At 44.1% G+C, this 17320-nt stretch overlaps 1 protein-coding gene across 2 annotated transcripts in view; it reads right to left on the bottom strand.

Annotated features, from left to right (window-relative positions):
• AGBL1 (AGBL carboxypeptidase 1) overlaps positions 1–16462 on the bottom strand; it is a 269074-nt gene extending 252612 nt beyond the window's left edge. For both annotated transcript variants that reach the window (XM_082290356.1, XM_082290355.1), the window contains exon 1: positions 16338–16462. In XM_082290356.1, coding sequence (XP_082146482.1) covers positions 16338–16388 — 51 coding nt within the window. In that variant the 5' untranslated portion in view covers positions 16389–16462. The remainder of the gene's footprint in view (positions 1–16337) is intronic.
• Between the last annotated feature and the right edge of the window lie 858 nt (positions 16463–17320).

Here is a 17320-nt window from a genome sequence, read left to right on the forward strand (position 1 = left end):
CAAATTCTAACATATTTCCCAGTAACTTTAGTGGCAGCACTGAATAATACAGACTTCTGCAGAAGAACAGAGCTCCCATTTATAATAGCAAGATAATACAGAAAAAAACCAGCCCTAAAGTTGCTACTGTCTTGCTAAATGGCAACTTGCCTGTTGAAAAGAAACAGCTCAGATTTTGACTAATTACCTTCGGGTTTTTGAAGTCATCAAAGATATTTGGACATTAAAATTTGTTAGAATCGTTTAAATTAATACACATAACAAACTCTTTGTGGATGAATTGCCAACATATTCATTCATAAAAAATAATCAGTAAATCTTTTTGAAGAGTAAGTACAAATGCAAAAATCACAACTTGTGCCTGATCTAAAAAAGATGAATAGAGTAATTTCTTTAATGCAAATTTCTTACCCAGCTCTGGTAAAAATAAACACATTACTTATTTTTATTGAAAGAGCGATGTTTGATGGTTTAAGAATAACCAAAGAGAGGAGGGAAGTAAAATTCCTCTTGCTAAGTATTTTCCATTCCTGCCAGCGCTTACAAATGTTAGATTCAGCATCTACGTATGCACAGACTAATGAAGATCCATTTGTTGTATATGGGTGGAACAAGAGCAGAGAAAAGTTCCCAGAGGCTTAAGTTAGATTACAAAATCGCTGACCTCCTGCAGGATTTCACTAAAAGGATTTACAGTTAGAGCCAAATTGTTACCTATTAACAACAGCCTGTAGTTGCCTCTCACAGCTCGTGGCTGGACAAAGGCTAAACTAGCAAAAACATCACTTCAAATATCAAGCATGGCTGTCCTTTTTGGTCAGAGTCCCTCATCTCTCTTAGCCTTACTCCAGCAAAGCTTTCTGTCGTCTTCACCCAACCAGGAGTATGACAGGGCTGAGCTCAGATGCATTTAATCAGCTCCTGGCTGAGAGCTCCTCTCTGAGCTTTTTCTGGGAACTAATCCCTGAAACACTGGGGTTAGCCTGGCAGAAGCTCCTCAGAGATAAACAGCAAGAGGATGGAGAAATCCAGGAATAAAAAATATCCCAGCACATTATTGTTGATACATTACAGGCAGCAAGTGATTAATTGGTGACATTGGGCTTGGAGGAAAACAGCTCCATCCCAACATTTCTGACTGGCAGCTCAGGTTATTTCACTGACCCACGATTAAGCAGGGAACAGCTCCTGTCTCCTTGTCCTGCTCCTGGGAACATGCCAAGACCAGCTGTTATTTACTCAAGACAAGATTATAAAATTGCTACTAAGCCACAGTAACAGGTAACCTCAGGGAAATCTCTGGGGATGTTTTGCACAAGACTCAGAAACCCAACAGAGGTGGGATTTTTCGTGTCCCGCCTGGAGGATAGCAGCCACCAGTGCCATTACCCTTCCAGCACTGCCTTCAAACAAGAACTTCCCATAAACTCAGTCTTTTGGGCTTTTGTGTCTTTTGCCCAAAGGCAAGTATTTCTCCAAATGAGACGTACAACCTACTGAGAGGGTTTGTTGGGAATCTAAACATTAATGCTGAAAAAAGGAGGACGCTCAGAAAGAAATCAAACAGCATTAATTTGTGCAGTGCGAGATTTACTAATAAATATTTTATTTGGGGGAAGAAATACAAAGCAGTTATTCCAATCACAAAAATAATGAATGCAAAATGAAAGAAGTCGCTCTTGCAAGACAACGCACAACATGATTTCTATCAATACGTCTCTTAAATTAATTGTTAAATTGTCTCACAAAGCTGTGTGACTGCTTAGGAAAAAACTCCCAAACAAACAACAAGACAAAATGGTCTAATTTTAAAGAAAAGGTACTGCTTCACTGGGCTAAAAAACTTCCAGACCTGTTTGTTTGAGTCTTTTTTAGTGAGACTAAGGAATAGGATGTCCAGTTCCAGGGTTTGTTTGTTTACTTGTTTGTTTGTTTCTAAATAGCCTGTTTCTAAATACGGAAGCAGGATTTGACCTGTCCAAAATATATCCTCCTCTCTTCTCTTTCCCTTAATAAATTTGCTCACACAAATAGCAGTCGGCAGCCCAACTGCCTGTGTAATGAGACTTACATCTGCAAGTCAGATCTCTCACTCTCTGCACTCAAAGCCTATTGAAGAGAAATTCTGGTGCAAAATTAATACAGGTTAAAATCAAGAGCAGGTTAGAGGTTGAGCAGCATTAGTCCTCAATGTCTTCTGAGACCTCTAGAAAATATTGGGTTCTAATTACTCTCTTAATGCTTAAATCAGAGTCCTCTGCCAGCAAGGGAGAGGTGCCTACCAAACCGAACTGCTGGGCACAGCCACTCACTGCTGGCATTATGGATTTGCCAGCTGGATATCTTCTTCCCACAGCTGACTATCTAGCCTTACAATAAGTGTGAAGCCAGGTTTGGTGCCTTATGTTCTGTGCTTTGTCAGAGTAAATTGCTTTTTCTAATTTAAGAGGAGCTAAAAATTCACACTTAAATAAGAGAGTGAAATACCCTGGGGAGTTTCTTGTCTGTATGCTCCCATCCTCAGCTTCAATATTCAGCCAGCTAACTGTGATTTCTTCTTGTTGGAAGGTTATTATCCACAGTATTTGTTACATGGAGGCTTACGGGGGAAAAAAGGGTTCAGGGACCTCTGAAATATCAGCAGGCACCCGCAAAGTAAGGGAGGATTCCAATTAAAGTGATTATAGCCTGAATTTTGTCATAAGTGGAGCACCTTCTTAACAATACTACCATCATCCAGCTTTAGAAGGATCCCAAGCAATTATGGTCAAGTTGCCCCTGCTCCCAAAATACCCAACCAAACATCCTCAGCATCACCACAGGGGTCACCATCCTCTGTGGTAAACAGTACATGCATTTCTTTGTCCAAATCTGGATTTCCTGTTCTGAGGAGTCAGATAGGCCTGAGCAAGCCAGGAAACTCAGAGGAGACATGGAAGGAAAAGGGGCTATTTAAAGCCTTGGAGAGGAGGCCCTTGCTGCTCTGGGAGTGTCCTAAGTGACCTCTTTAATCCTGGGAGAAAGGCGTCCACAGCTGTGGGGGATCACGTAGCCCTCAAACTGTACCCGGGGCAGCCAAGGGGCCTCCAGGGACAGGACACGTGGCCCAGCAACTTCTTGCTCCTATTCCCAAGCCTTGGAGACGAGTCCCTCTCGCTGGCCCTGGCCACCCCTGGGAGGCAGGCAAGCACCCCACTGAGCCAAGCGCCAGACATTTCCTTCCCTACTGATGCTTCACACTAAGCCAAGCCCAAGGCAGAAATTATGGGGTTTATATCAGAGAATATAGCAAATACTCATTAAAAATGTCCCTCCCTCTGGCCTGCTGCAATCAGGTGGGTGGCTTTTTTCATGGCTTGCAATGACCTGAAGGTTTGGGTTTTTCTCACCCTTGTTTGCACTTGGGTGTGATAACCTGGAACATCTTTTTCAACAACGAACCAGAGCACTGCTGGGTGCAATTATTCCAACATTTCACAATGGGTGGCAGCTCATCCAGGTGGCTGAGCAGGAGTAGTGCCTCAAAGCAAACTTTTAACATGCAAATAGACAGGGCTTTGCTCCTATTCACTGGGCTTCAGGACTTCTCAAATGATACAGGCTACACTCTGCAGGACTGAACTGCTTCAAGGCAGAGATGGGCAAATTCCAAACTTACATCCCAAAGTCTTCAAAACACTGAAGGTGTTGAGATGAAACAGCTTGGCTTGAGCTGATCTCTAGCCAAAATAACTTGGTGAATAACATGGTGGAAATAATCTGTGCCAAAGAATCTTACTAAATTTAATGCAATAAATTGCACTAACATAACACCTTTCATCAGAGGATCACAGACTTCTTCACAAATATTAGGTAACACCTGCCCAACAGCATCCCTCATCAAGATCAGATTGTTCCTTATTTTCCTGGTGGGAAATATCACCCTGTGGTGGGAACTTCACTTAGTCAATGCTTAAGAGGATGGCTGGCAGAGCCAGGATAGATATTACAACAAACTGAAGCAGAAACACTGTGTGCACAGAAGTACTGTGGCTCTCAATCACGTACTTCCTTCCATTTATTTGTGGGGAGATCAAAGACTTCCTTCCTTGAGATCAGTCTTCTCCTCCCAACTTCCCAGAAGTAAGTGCAGCAGGAAAAACTATCCCCTGCAAGGAATACTGATGCCAGACTGGGAGAAAAAAGAGCTGCTCCCCACCAGAGGATCCCAGAGCTATTTGAAAAGAGATTCATCCTTGTGCCGAGGGATGAGGAAGATGCTCATTTAATTAATCCATACTGGAATTAGGAAGCACATAGACCAGGACCTGATCTTTTTCCAAAGGACCTTTTACTGTGTCAAACAGACTCAAAGGTGTTTCACCTAGCTTCAGAGCAAGGTTGTTCATCTCAGTGCCACCTTATTAGTGTGTCACTCCAATAAAATATATTCACGTCCAGATATCGGCAGGAATTATGCCCTGACAGACTTCAATATCTTGGATACTGTTGGCAAAGTAAACTGCTTTTTTTCTCTCTTTCTTTTGTCATGCCAAAATTCCCTCAGTGTTCTCAAAGAAAAGCTTGTCCTTGTGCAGAAGTTCCTCCTGATACAAAGTTCCTTTGTGTGACTTGCTCCTCTCACTAATGCTCCTCTAATAGAGCAATTACTTTATTATGCAGAAATGGTGGTAAAACACATTATTATATAACCCTCAAATGCTTCTGTCAAATTGGAAGTGTTAAAAGAATGAGGAAACTTTGAGATAAATCAAAACACGTGATACTCTGCAAAAGGCTTTTAGACTTTCTTTTGAATATTTCTAATGTTCTTTCTGTAATTTCTACTGCAGATAAATTCTCCCAGGCTTTATCTCTTCTTTCACAATAAGTTACCTATGACACCTAAAGATTTTGACTGGATTTAATGTTATATTATTCTCTTTTTTGCTCTTTTAAATCTATTTTTATATTAATGCCAAGATTATCCTAGCATATGCCTTTCACACTCTCTTAATAAGTTTCTGTAAGGCATTAACCATTCTTGCACAATGAATTCTATATGCATGCCAGCACCTACTGTTTATTGCTGTTTCTTGGATTTATTCCTATGTTTTATATTACTTTTACTGTTACTGAACTAATTTTAAATAGTAATGTTTCATTCAAATGCCACTGTTACAGATATTTAACACAATTGCCACCCAAATTTAATAGGGAGGGATCTGTTTTCTCCTTTCATTTTTAGGTTTATTTTCCCCTACCAATGACAAAAAAGCAGCATGAAATATGCTACTGTCTTTCTTTTTGTGAGATTTGATGGGTGTCAGTCCAGAGAACACTCTGTCTTTCAAAGAAGAAGCACATTTGGGAATTGACAAACTTTTTTACAAGCAATGGCATTTCTCAAAGTACAAGTGAGTCTGGAGCATCTTGGAAAATTTCCAGGTGTACTCGTTTTTTAATAAAATCACGGATTTTTGAATGCTGTAGCAAATGTGAGTATGTGCATGTGGAAATAAATAGCCATAATTAGGGTGCTGCTATCCTTACCTTCTCTGGGACGTTCCTGGTTGGACCACACATGATAAAGCCCACAATCCCTGTGTCTAATCTCAGTCTGCCCTGGCACTTGCCTGTGTTCAGTCCAGGCTTCTCCCTGTATTCCAGTGCAAACACTCCCACTTGCTACACATTATTCTGACACTGACTTGTACAGGCTGAAGATGAGGATCACTGTAAGGTACATTCTGGTTTAGAAAAACACCAGTCCTTTCTCTTGCCAAGACAAGTGTCCTTATGTGTCAATCTACCCCACCTCCCAAAGCGCCTTCTGGAACAGCCACGCAAATGCTTTTAATCAATCACATTTAATAACGATGATTGAGGTATGGGCAGTGGAGACAAGCCACTAATAACTATTGTTAGTCACAGCTTATTTTCTTCAGAGATGGAACCTGAAAGTGAAAATGATGAACCTATTTTTCCCATCCAGTCTAAGTGAAAAATCAAACAACAAACGAAACTCGGCATCCATAATGAATAGCAAACTGTGTTTTGAAATTCTAATGATTTAAAGTAATATTACCAGTAATGTAAAGCAGAACTTCTCTTTAGCTGCATTGCTGAGACCCATCCGTCTAGATTTAAACAGCAATCTCTTAACAGCAAAGCCCTCAGTTCTCTGAAAATGTTGCCAAGTTTTTAAGAGGCATGACAGGGGTATGTCATTTTCCATCCAGAAGGCAACAAAGCTGTTTATCTCCTTTTTCTTCAGTCTACACCCCATGCAAGACACCCAGCAGCAGCAAGCCAATGCCACCACGCTAAAGACAGGCATGTTTGGGGCTTTATTTGGCCCTTGTTACTTCATTCAGTGGCTCAGAAGCACCTGCAAACCAAGTGTTGGTCAGTCAAGCTAAAAGGCATTTTATTAATTCCATGAATGAGCCCACGGCTCTGTTTGTGCTCCAGGAAAAGGGACAGGAGTTATATTTTAAAATATTCACCTCTACGCATTCTGCTGGGATCCCCTGTGGAGTTCACCCAACCAAACTCCTCGGGCTGTCTCTTCTGAGAATCTCTCACATAGGAATGGGCTGAACGTGCAATGGCACAATGGGCTGATCTCTCAGAGAAAGGTGAATTCTTCAGTGAATACCCAGCAGGAGATTTGATCTATCTCAGAATCTACCTTTCATGCCTGCATCCATTGCCAGCAGAGAGAGATCACCAAAAAGTTGTTGTTGTGTCCTATTTTATCTAAGCATGTTCCCAAGGAGACCTGTTAGTGTAATAGTGCTCTACAGGCTTTGTAGGACATAGCAGGGGACTCTCAGCTAGGGAGATTTCCAATTGTTTGATCACCCAGCCATGCAGACCTTTTAGAAAAACCCTCCAGAGTTTTCAGTCAGTGAGGTACAGCTGCTGCTGCGAGAGCTTTTGAAACAAGCTGTTAATAATCATGGTTTTCATCTCAAAGAGAAGTCGTTTTAATGCATCTCTGCATCCAGCTGTCCCCTTGAAGTCCCTGTGCATCGTGGAGAGATCAAATGACCTTAGCCATATGGGAAGAGAAATTGTCAAAGAAAACAAAGCCAGGAACACATTCTCTTTCTCATTTGTCACCTCCAGCTCCCTCCCCCACTTGCAGAACTTCAACACGGAGCAGGAGGCCATTCAAATTGCAGAAGATTGTCCCAAAGAGAAGGTCAGATAAACCAGGGCAGTAATGCTGCTTTCCCCTAGCCTCTCCAGAAACTCTCTCCATATGGATGGTGCTGGTTTATTCCTGGAAGAATTGAGGGTTGAAAGAGGCAGTTCAGTTTGTTCCTCTGACTTCATCAGATCAGCATTTTAATCATAGGGAAAGGTCAGGTGGTCCATTCTCCCTCCTCCCCGCCTTTGAAGTGAGACAGGTGGGCATTCACCATGCCAAGCAAACTGCTTACAGGAGGATATCTCACTCCCTGTCAATCTTCCACTTGCCAGGTTAATCCTGAATAAAATGGAGGGCCAGCTTTATCTTCACTGAAAATCTGCTGCTTTGGCCTTGCAGCAGGAATCCCATAAAAACCACAGAAGATGGTAGAGGACAACAGACACTGCACTGATTTTACTCAGGCTGCATGAGTGTCATCTGCTCTGGGAGTGAGTTGTTCCACCCTTTGATTTGGGAAACAATGTGAGCTAATGTTTCCTTTGCCCTAACTTGACAGATGAACCTGATCTCCATCTACTGTCCAAATGAAGAAAGCAAGAGGCACAGACGTTGAATGAGTTTCATGGAGTTTGTAACAGTTCTGAAATAAACCCCAGGGCTCTTGCTTTAGCCATCAATACAGCATCATTCCCTCCTTTGAAAGGAAAGGAATAGGCACCAGAGAGTGCACTGAGCTGATGGGCCATGGGGAGAAGAGTCTGTCTCAGTTTACCACAGGGATCAAATTCCCACTGGGCCCAGTGGGAAAGCCTTTGCCTGTAAATTACACCAAAAATTAATGTGCATAAAAGGCTTCTCAGAAGTTGATTGCAGTAAAACACAATACTGTGGTGTTTCCATGTCAGAAAAAACCCCCATATGTTCTGGTTTCAAAGTATCACTTGTTGAAAGGCAGGGGGAAAAAAGCCAAGATTTCTTTGGTAGAGCAGTTATTTCTCCCGCAGGACTTGTGTCAGAATTACTCAATTTTCTAATAAGAATCATCATGAAAGCTTTACTGTTCTCATTAATTCCACCTCAAACTACACCACCTTTTGAAAATAAGGCTGTGTTCTTCCAGGAGAACAGACCATGAGAAGAAAAAACCTATCATTTTTCTCTAACCCCCCCGAAGGGAAGGAGGTTTAGCTTTGCCCATGGAATTTCTTATCAAGAAAATGTTATTCTATTAATCAATAGCTGGTCTAAAACACTAATTCTCTTTTTTGTAACTTAGTAGTGCCTGTGGGCAGAAGAATCTCCACTATGTTATCTTTGTCCTCTCTAGAAGATATCTTATGAAATCAATGACAAATTCTTGGTTTCTGAGACCTTGATTTCTATATGGTGTGGTAGGTCCCCACTCAGTAAATCAAAAGTCGTAACAGCGCACAGGTCAAAAGGAAATACTAAGTCACAGATATGAATGTGCTCTGTCTCCATCCCCCTCTGGAGGAGAATGACCAAGTTTCCCTTATTTTAAGAGATGATCTTCATCACATTACACTTTCCTTCCCAAAACTCTACTAAGATAAATTGTTTTGCTGGTATGAAAAGGAAAAGGGTTTTCCAGTTCTTGGAGATTTGGATCTCCACCCAAAGAATGCACCTAGATTATACTTATGTCGACTTCTTATAAAATGAAACAATCAGGGGGATAAACCCAGATTTTTAATAACAGAAAATGTCTACACATATTTTATTGATTTGGATTCATGTTCTTGCTTCAGCGTCATCTCAAATTAAACTGTATTTTCTGAAATAAACTGTCTCTTCTGAAGCAGCAGCACAGTAATGCTCTCTGTGGCACACAAAGCTTCCAGAATTGCAGGCACCAGTGTCAGCTGGACAATACAGTTCAAGAACCTACCACACTGCTTACCCCTAACACTCACTCCTCACCTCCTGCAGCAAACTTGGTTTCTCTATGGGGAGAAGGGAGGCTGCCTGGTGGGATACTGCTCCTGGTCTCCTTGGAGAAGGTTGTTACTCCCTCTCACAGAACGCCTCACCAATTCCCAGGACCATTCTGGCCTCACAGTGCCCTGGGGACTGAAACCGGCCTGCTTTGCCTGGGAATCACAGCTGCCCATCCTTCCCTGCGGAGACGAGCTGCGATCCCGGCGCGCAGAGTGGCTCCGCTGATGCACCAGCGCCTCCGTCCTCAGGCCCGTTGGGCCCTGTGGGCAAACAGGTGCAAATAGACTGTCTGTGAGACAAGTGCTTATTAAAAGAACAGGGGAAGGCAAGAGAGAATTATTTTCTATCCTGGTCTGGTGAGAACAGCATAGTCACGAGACCAGAGTCTGGCAGAGCCCGGTGACACATACGGGCACGTGGGGTGTGCGTGGATTTGGGATTCTCAGAGCCTGAGGGTCCCAGGTGTGCACACACCAACCCCAACAGACCGAGGAAAGGGACACCTCTGCCCAGGATCACACCCAGTTCCATGAGCAGCTACCAGCAAACACTGCCTTATTCTGCATTTCCACTGACTGCTCTTGGAGCCCTGAGGAAGGAGCAGCTTTTACCTGCACTTCCAGAGGCTTAAATCACCCCCCGATTCCATTGCAAGAGTAATGATGGTATGAGTTGTGTTATCTATCCTGGCACAAACAGGTGTGATCACACAAAGGCAGCGTGTCTATGATAACAACAACTCCAGGAGCAATTTCCAACCCTGTTATCCCAGACCAAGCAACAAAATATCCCTCCCCTTCTCTTAAACTCCTGCTATGTGTATGAAATTATTTTCTTTCTGTTAACACACATCAGTAAAATCTCTGCTGGTGCCAGTAGACACTGCTGGAGTCAACCATTATCAGCCCATATGTTTTTCAATAGAAGCAACTTTTTGTGTGCAGTTTGCTGAGCACAATATAATAAACTTTAATTCAAAATGCCCATGAACACATTTTCTACGACAGATATTTTTTTCCTATTATAGATAAAACCAAGAGGAGTGGACCAAGGCATCAGACAGAAAAATGTGTCTAAGCCATCACAACAAATGCAGCATAATATACAGAAAATAACATTATGCTACACAAAGACACACAAGTAAGACCTATTCAGGCAAACACCTCTCTGTAGGAAAACATCTCTTCATATATTTCAAAGAGGGAAATTATTGAAACCTGAGAAAAAGAGAGGGTGGAAGTTTTCCATTGACATAGAAATATTGATGTAATGTATAAATACATCTGTAGGCATACAAAACACCTAGGGAGGCTAGATAACCACCAATAATTGTTCTCAACTTACAAATAGAGAAACATATGTTTTTAAATCTATTTTCATACTGTATGTGAAAGGTAAGCAGTTTAAACAAATACATATACCTATCTCCATTATGTGGTTTATTCTATTAATTTTTTTGTGTCTACAGTGCAGTAGTTGTACCAAAATACACAATATTGAGTTGCATGACATGGCATAATGTGCCATTATATTACATCCAAATAGTCTAAGCTAAACAGATTGGCCATAAGCATAAAGTCAGCCCCTCAACAGCTAAAAAGCACCAGTTTTAAAGCATTCCTGATATTTCATTTGGTCCCCTGGAGTAACTGCACTTTTTAATTTCCACATGACAACTTGTTTTATTTCACAAAACCTCTGCTTCAGGATGAGCAGTGCCTGCTGCCTGGAAAATCACCCCATGCAGCATTTTGTCCTCATCATTTAGCATGTGGTTCTGTGCATTATTTATTGTGCAGGATCCAAGCCCTGCACTGAAAACGGATTATTAATTTGTTTCTCTCTTTTTTTTTTTTTAACTGTGCTGTCACCAGAACTTCAGGGTTTTGGTTTTTTTTCCCCACTGTTCATTGCCTGATTTCTCAAACACTGATGTGAGGCATGGTGGGATTATTCACCATGTTACACATGATTAACTCAGAAGCAGAGGTTTATAATCCATTTTTCCAGACTGGCACTTGACTGATCCAGCAACATGGCTATCCTGTCACATTTGCATTGCTGCAGGAAGGGAGAAAGGGCTCTCCTCGACCATTCATGACACAGTCTCATTTGCCCTCAAAGCACAAGCCATCCTAGACAAGGATGAGAGACAGCAGAAGATGAACAGAACTCCACTTCCCTTGTCTGACACGGAAAGTTCTGCTGAGGCTCAGACTGTGACGCACTCTTGTGCTCAGCTCAGCCATCACTGCTGCTGCTCCAATCAGTCTCTGGGTACATTTTGCACCCCAAGGTCCTGAATTCTTATTAATTCAGCCACAGAAAATTCTGGATAGCCCATCTGGAGGCATTTTCAGAGTAGCTGAAAATGTGCCAATGATTTGGCCAGCCCAGGGACAGAGAGCAATTCTGGTGCCAGCTCAGTCAGTGGAAGGGTTTCAGCAGAGTCCAAGACCTGTTGCAGCTTCCTCTGAGGACTTTTGGTGCTCTGCACTGATTCACAGGAGTGACAAACCTCAATATTTCTTCTGTGGCCTGGCAGGAACTTGGGATTAATGTATGGATGCTAGCCTCCTTTCTCCTTTCTTGCTTAGCAGTGCCCTGAGGTGCTGAGCCAAGGGCTGTAGGGAAGAGCTCTGGCTTACCTTCAGGTTCTCCCTGGACAGGGAGGAGATGACAGTGGAGGTGGGAAGGAAAAGCAGTGGCCCTGAACGCTGGGGTGGGGGCCTGCACTACCTCAATAGGATTGTTTATACAGGATTATGCCTTTTCTTCCATGGTTATAGCCAAAAACATGTTCTTGCAGCCTAGGGGGCATTGGCAGTAGAGACATGAAAAAGCTGCACCCACTATTTCTCCTTGAACCCTACAAGCCAAATGTGTCCCTGTCCTAACTGCACTTCTTCTGCTGCTCCAAAGCTGGAATAGTTTTTGTAAGGAATTGCAGCAGTAAGTCCACTGCTGCTCACTTTAGGTACAACGATCTCAGTAAAACTCAGTTAATGAATCACATAAAAATGGCCATCTGGTTTTGAGTTGATTTTTGTCCCCTCTAAGGCTATTCCACCAAACCCTGCCTGCCAGGCTGCCTCCCAAAAACACAGATCCAAACTTTGAGCTCCTCCATCCTCAACCCAAATGAGTGGCCATTCTATTACCTGAGCAGTTCCTGGGATTTTTTGCATCTGTTTCTCTCAAAGCCAGGAATCTCAGCAGCTCTGCTGACAGAGTAAGTGCAAGGATGCAGAGGAGACAAAAGCATTTTGCAAAATGCATTTCTATTCATCATCGCTGGAGCAGCACAGATACCTTCTCACTTGTCCTTAGGATAACAATAGCTCTGCCTTGTCAGCCAGCCAGCACAGCAGCTCGGAAGGGGCAGCACAAAGAGCTGAGAGCTTCAAGTCAGCAAACAGCAGGTCCTGTGTCTGTTCTGCTGGACACTGTGGCCACTCACAGATAAATCCCTTTGCAAAAACAACATCTGCCACTGATACATAAGATTTGCATCTTTTCCCTGTCAAACCACAGCATTTGGGAACCTGTGAAGTCCAACACAGTAAGACACAGCTTGAGCCAAAGATCTGCCAACGGCCCCGGGGGCTGCCAGCTTTGCAGAATATGTGAACAGGGACTGCGGCTTTGGGAAACATGTGAAAACCACGCTGAGAGCCAACAGGAAATCTGGGACTCCTCAGGCAACACAATGTACCCTGCCATGGAATAAGGAGATGTTCTCGGGGGTAACCAAGGCATGGGCAGTGAGGAGGAGAGCAGGGAGAAGGAAAGGGAACAATCAAAATGCTTCTTTTTTGTCTAAATGATCAGAGGGTGGGGTGAGACGAAGGCCAGGACAACCGGGAGATGGAACTAGAATAATCTACAGTTTCAAGGGATTCAACAGTCTGGGTCACAAGGCAAGATGCTGGCTCCAGTTTTCTATTGCTCTTCTTAGCAAGTACCAGCTGTTTTTAACTAACACCCAGATATCTCCTCCTGGTATTAAAATAACCAAGAGATCTAATCCCACATCTCTTGGGATTTTGCACTGAGGAGGCTGACCATGAAATGGGATGTCAGACATTTTTGCCTGGTCAAAAACCATACATGGGGTGGGTGTTTATTTCTGCCATGCTTTGACCAGGGACTGGGGTGAGAGTGGCAACCAGCCCAGCCTTTATTGAGGGACTGCATTGTCCATGTATGAAAGACAGAGCAGGGCTGGGTTGGGGCTGAGGAGCTCGATGTCATGCAGTGAGAGATGGGAACAGAAACGGGTAACACTATCCAAGCCAGAGGGGTGAGAGGTGCTAATTGTAGGATCACACTCGAGGGGAGAGTCAAGAAGAGAGAGCAAAGAAGGCAGCAGGGTTAGAAAGAAAATGCGAAATGACAGTAAAATCCTCAGAGCTTGGCTCTGCCATACTGACACAAAACCTGTGAGATGGGGAGAGGGTTTTCTTAAATCTGAAATTCACATTTTTAAAACTGAACATTGTAAGCAGTGAAGCACTTTTTACCTAGAGATCTGAAATGTCACATCTTCCCTGCAGTGACATTTTGGTGACAAAATGCAGCTGTGCTTTGAAAGGAGTTTTTGCTATTCACCTTGTCACTTTGCAGAACATCCGTAGCACGTGGCACTTCCAGGGGTTTGAGCTGTCTTTGGAGGATCATGTTCCTTCATAGCACTGGGAACAGTTTTGAAGAACTCAAAAAATGTGTTTCTTTCCATGACTAGAGCAGTTGTTCAGTTACAAACTGCACAGTGTTCTGGATTTGCTCTGCTTGATACTGCCCTTACCAAAGCCAGGCTGAGTCTAGGGGTGAAAGTGTCAATGCCAGGAAGAAACGAGGGAGATCCCTCCCCCAGCAGAAGGTGACAGGCCCTATCTCAGGTCTGGACATTCCTCCAACTGGGAATAAAAATCTGTGCCAGTGCTTGGAAGGGAGTTAGAAATCAAGCCCTGTGTGAGTGACTGATGGAGAAAGGATGTTTTTATTCTGAGTTTATAAAGACTGGCTGAATGTTCCGTCATTCTTCACCTGAAAGCTTCCTGCATTCAAAGCAATATTATGTGCTAACAGAAATGGAAAATACCCAGTAATACCCTGCAGAATAGCCTGCTGTAAGCAGCAGATATGTTCTTCATGCCCAATAAAAGAATATGAACCAGCACTGACAATCCAGCAGGTCACAAAAACAAAGCAACCATGCTCTGGACAGCTGTTGCAGAAAATAACAAAGTGTGGAGAGATGTTATCAGCAAAGGCAAACATCAACCAAAGTTATTATTTCCCAGGCCAATACTTTCCAACTGTGTCAGGAAAAGGTATTTTTTATCACCTGATTTTTTAGCAAAGATAGGTAATGGTATTACAAAGTTATGCTGGTAATTTTTTGGCTGCAGGTAGGGGAAGGAGGTGAATCAGAACATGTAATTGTCATCAACCCCTTACCTTCTACCCTTCAGCACTCAAGCCTCTGCATTAAAGTGAAGATATAACAAGAAATACTTTTTATTTTCTCCAAGTGAATACAGAATTTTTGGAAATAAAAGTCTCGTACCAAGGTGGGATTTTGTAACGCTGGGGATGAATGCTGTGCTAACTTGTGGTCTTACCAATACCGTGCCTGCAGTGCTCCTATTTCTAGTTTAGACCTCCATGTAGCTTTGTCAATGAATTGCATATGTGATTTTAAACTATAGCTTCCAATTTAGATCTGGGTCTTGTCCAATTCTGTTCCCAGATTATGCAGAGAACACCAGGACTGTTCTGTTAGAGAGCATAAGAAAAAACAGATGTGCACTCAGCTCTCAACTATCTAAAGAAAGAGGGAGAGGACTATAACCAGCACAAATATGATCTAGTACAAAATATGAATTAAATAAGCTGTAACAACATAGGGCAAACAAGTTACACTGCCAAAATATAAAAGGATGGCAGGATAATTTTCTTCGGCGTGCCAGTTTACCCGCAGAACTCACTGGCATAAGGGGTTACAGAGGACAAACCAGTGTTTGATATGAGAAATAAAAGTTGCTGACAGTTACATAAGCTTGGATAAATACATCAAGGTTGATCATCCCCCACAACTATAGTTTCAAAGCCAATTGCTATCAGCAGGTTTTATAACCTCCTCTACACGCTTGTAGCTTGTCATAGAGACCTCCTGAGACACAGGGCTGGGAGACAGGAATCCTCAGGCTGACCCAGGTGGGTCAGTCTGTTTTGCACACCCTCTCCCTCATTTTCTGCGTCTGCAATGTGTGAGGCTTTGATGGCACCTGTAGCAGTCAGAGGATGCTGCTGTCTCAGACATGAAACTGCTGTCCCCACAGGGCTTTGGCCCACATCAGCACAGCTGCACACAAGGGCTCAGGGCACCTGAGGAGTGTGCACAAGTGGCATTTCACCATGACTGTCTAAAAGCTGCTTTATATGCAAGCAGCTTGTCCTGGCAAAGCAGTTCCGACCCATCCCTCATGACAAAACAAGGCTTATAAAAGCACAGGTTCCCTCCCAAAACATGCTCCCTATTTCATAGGGTAGCTCATGCCACAACCTGGGCATCTTCTCCTGCCAGGAGGAACATATCCTTGTGGTGGGAAGAGAGAACCAGAGATTCCTCTCCTTCATCCCATAGCCAAGCTTGTCCATCAGGTATGATCCTGGACTGGGACACTTCCCTCTGGTCCTCAGGACCATTCACTGAGCACACCCAACACCAGCACCTCACTGATCTCAGCTTCAAGAGTTTTTCTCACTTCCCTTGAGTGCTTGAGGGTCCTGGTGCAGACAATTTGACAGGGAGGAACTTGCTCCTCGCAGGCAGATCTGTTTACACGTCCCCCTCAGCCTTCAGACATGCTGAGCTCAGACTGACAGCAGTGTCAGCTCCCATTCATTTCACAGCGGCCGATGCCTCACACCTCCCTGCTCCCCTGCTGAACACAATGAGACCTTGGGAGCGGAGCCTCTGCCCTCAGATGGGGCCCAGAGATGGATGCATAGCAGTAATTGCCAGCACACATCGCTGAGCAGTGAAACTTCACTTCATAAAGGCTTTTCAGGGTGGGATGTGCAGGTCAGGGCTCCCACACGCTGATGCTTTTAGAGCCAAGCCAGCCAGGACCTCGTACCAACAGCCTCAGCCCAACAGGTCACTGATGGGGAATTAAAGAGGAAAACAAGCCCAAGAGCCTCTCTTGTTAGTTCAAGCCGTTCTTACCTGGAGAGTGGAGAGAAGGACTTGCAAGCCACTGGCTTCTTGTTCTGCCATGCTGCTCCCCACTCACACTCCCTCCTTGTAGCAGCAGACACAAAGCAGCTCGAAAGCCAAGCTGCCAACTTGCCTTGCTGCTGCCCCTGCGTCGTTTAAGAAACGAAGAACTAAACACAGATCCCCAGACACACGCACGCTGCTACCACCAATAATCACAGCAATGCAACTCTAGACCTCAGCAGGAGAGATAAATGTACCCCCTCCCTCCCAGCTCTCCCACTGTGACGAGAAGATTAATTCCTATATAAAGAATCCCGGGGATTAAGTAAAGTGCCCAGGAAAGGTCTGGGTGCTTGATGTGTGGTAAGGGGAGTGTGGGGAGGGTGGCAATAGCAACAAGAAAGCAGAAGAGCTACAAACCTCAAAGAAAGCCAGGGAGAAGGGAGGGAGCGCGCTGGCTGCCTGACAGGCATTCCCAGCTGACCTGCTGATCCGTTCCAGACCCTGCGTGGACTCGTCTCCATTTGACTCCGTTCCAGTGAAACCGGAGACACGGAGAAGGCAAAGCAAGCGAGAGAGATGCCCTCGGTCTTAACGAGCGCTGACAACGAACGGAAGATACACCCGGCATGAGGGAGACAGGTGGAGCAAGGCAAGGGAGGGTTTTTGGCTTCCAACCCCAATGATTGTCCCAAGTGGCAGCTGCTGTGGCCACAGGCAGTGCCCTGCAGGGCAGGGAGTGACCGCAGAGGGGCAGGGAGTGACTACAGAGGGGCATCTCGTAGCTGCACAGGGTGGAAAGCCACCTCTTCAAGGTGTGGTCTAGGGGAGAGTTTGCTCCAAGGGCCACTACAGTGACTCACACGTACCTGTATCTGTCTATAAGCACAGCAGCTCAGAGCCTGGTTCGCTCCCTGGTGCACAAGACACGCTGTAGTACAGTTGTAGTTGTAGCTTGAATTCCTAGGAGGGCACGGAGTCCACTTTTA

The sequence above is a fragment of the Coloeus monedula genome (genome assembly GCF_965178545.1).
Source record: "Coloeus monedula genome assembly, chromosome: 14".
NCBI lineage: Eukaryota > Metazoa > Chordata > Aves > Passeriformes > Corvidae > Coloeus > Coloeus monedula.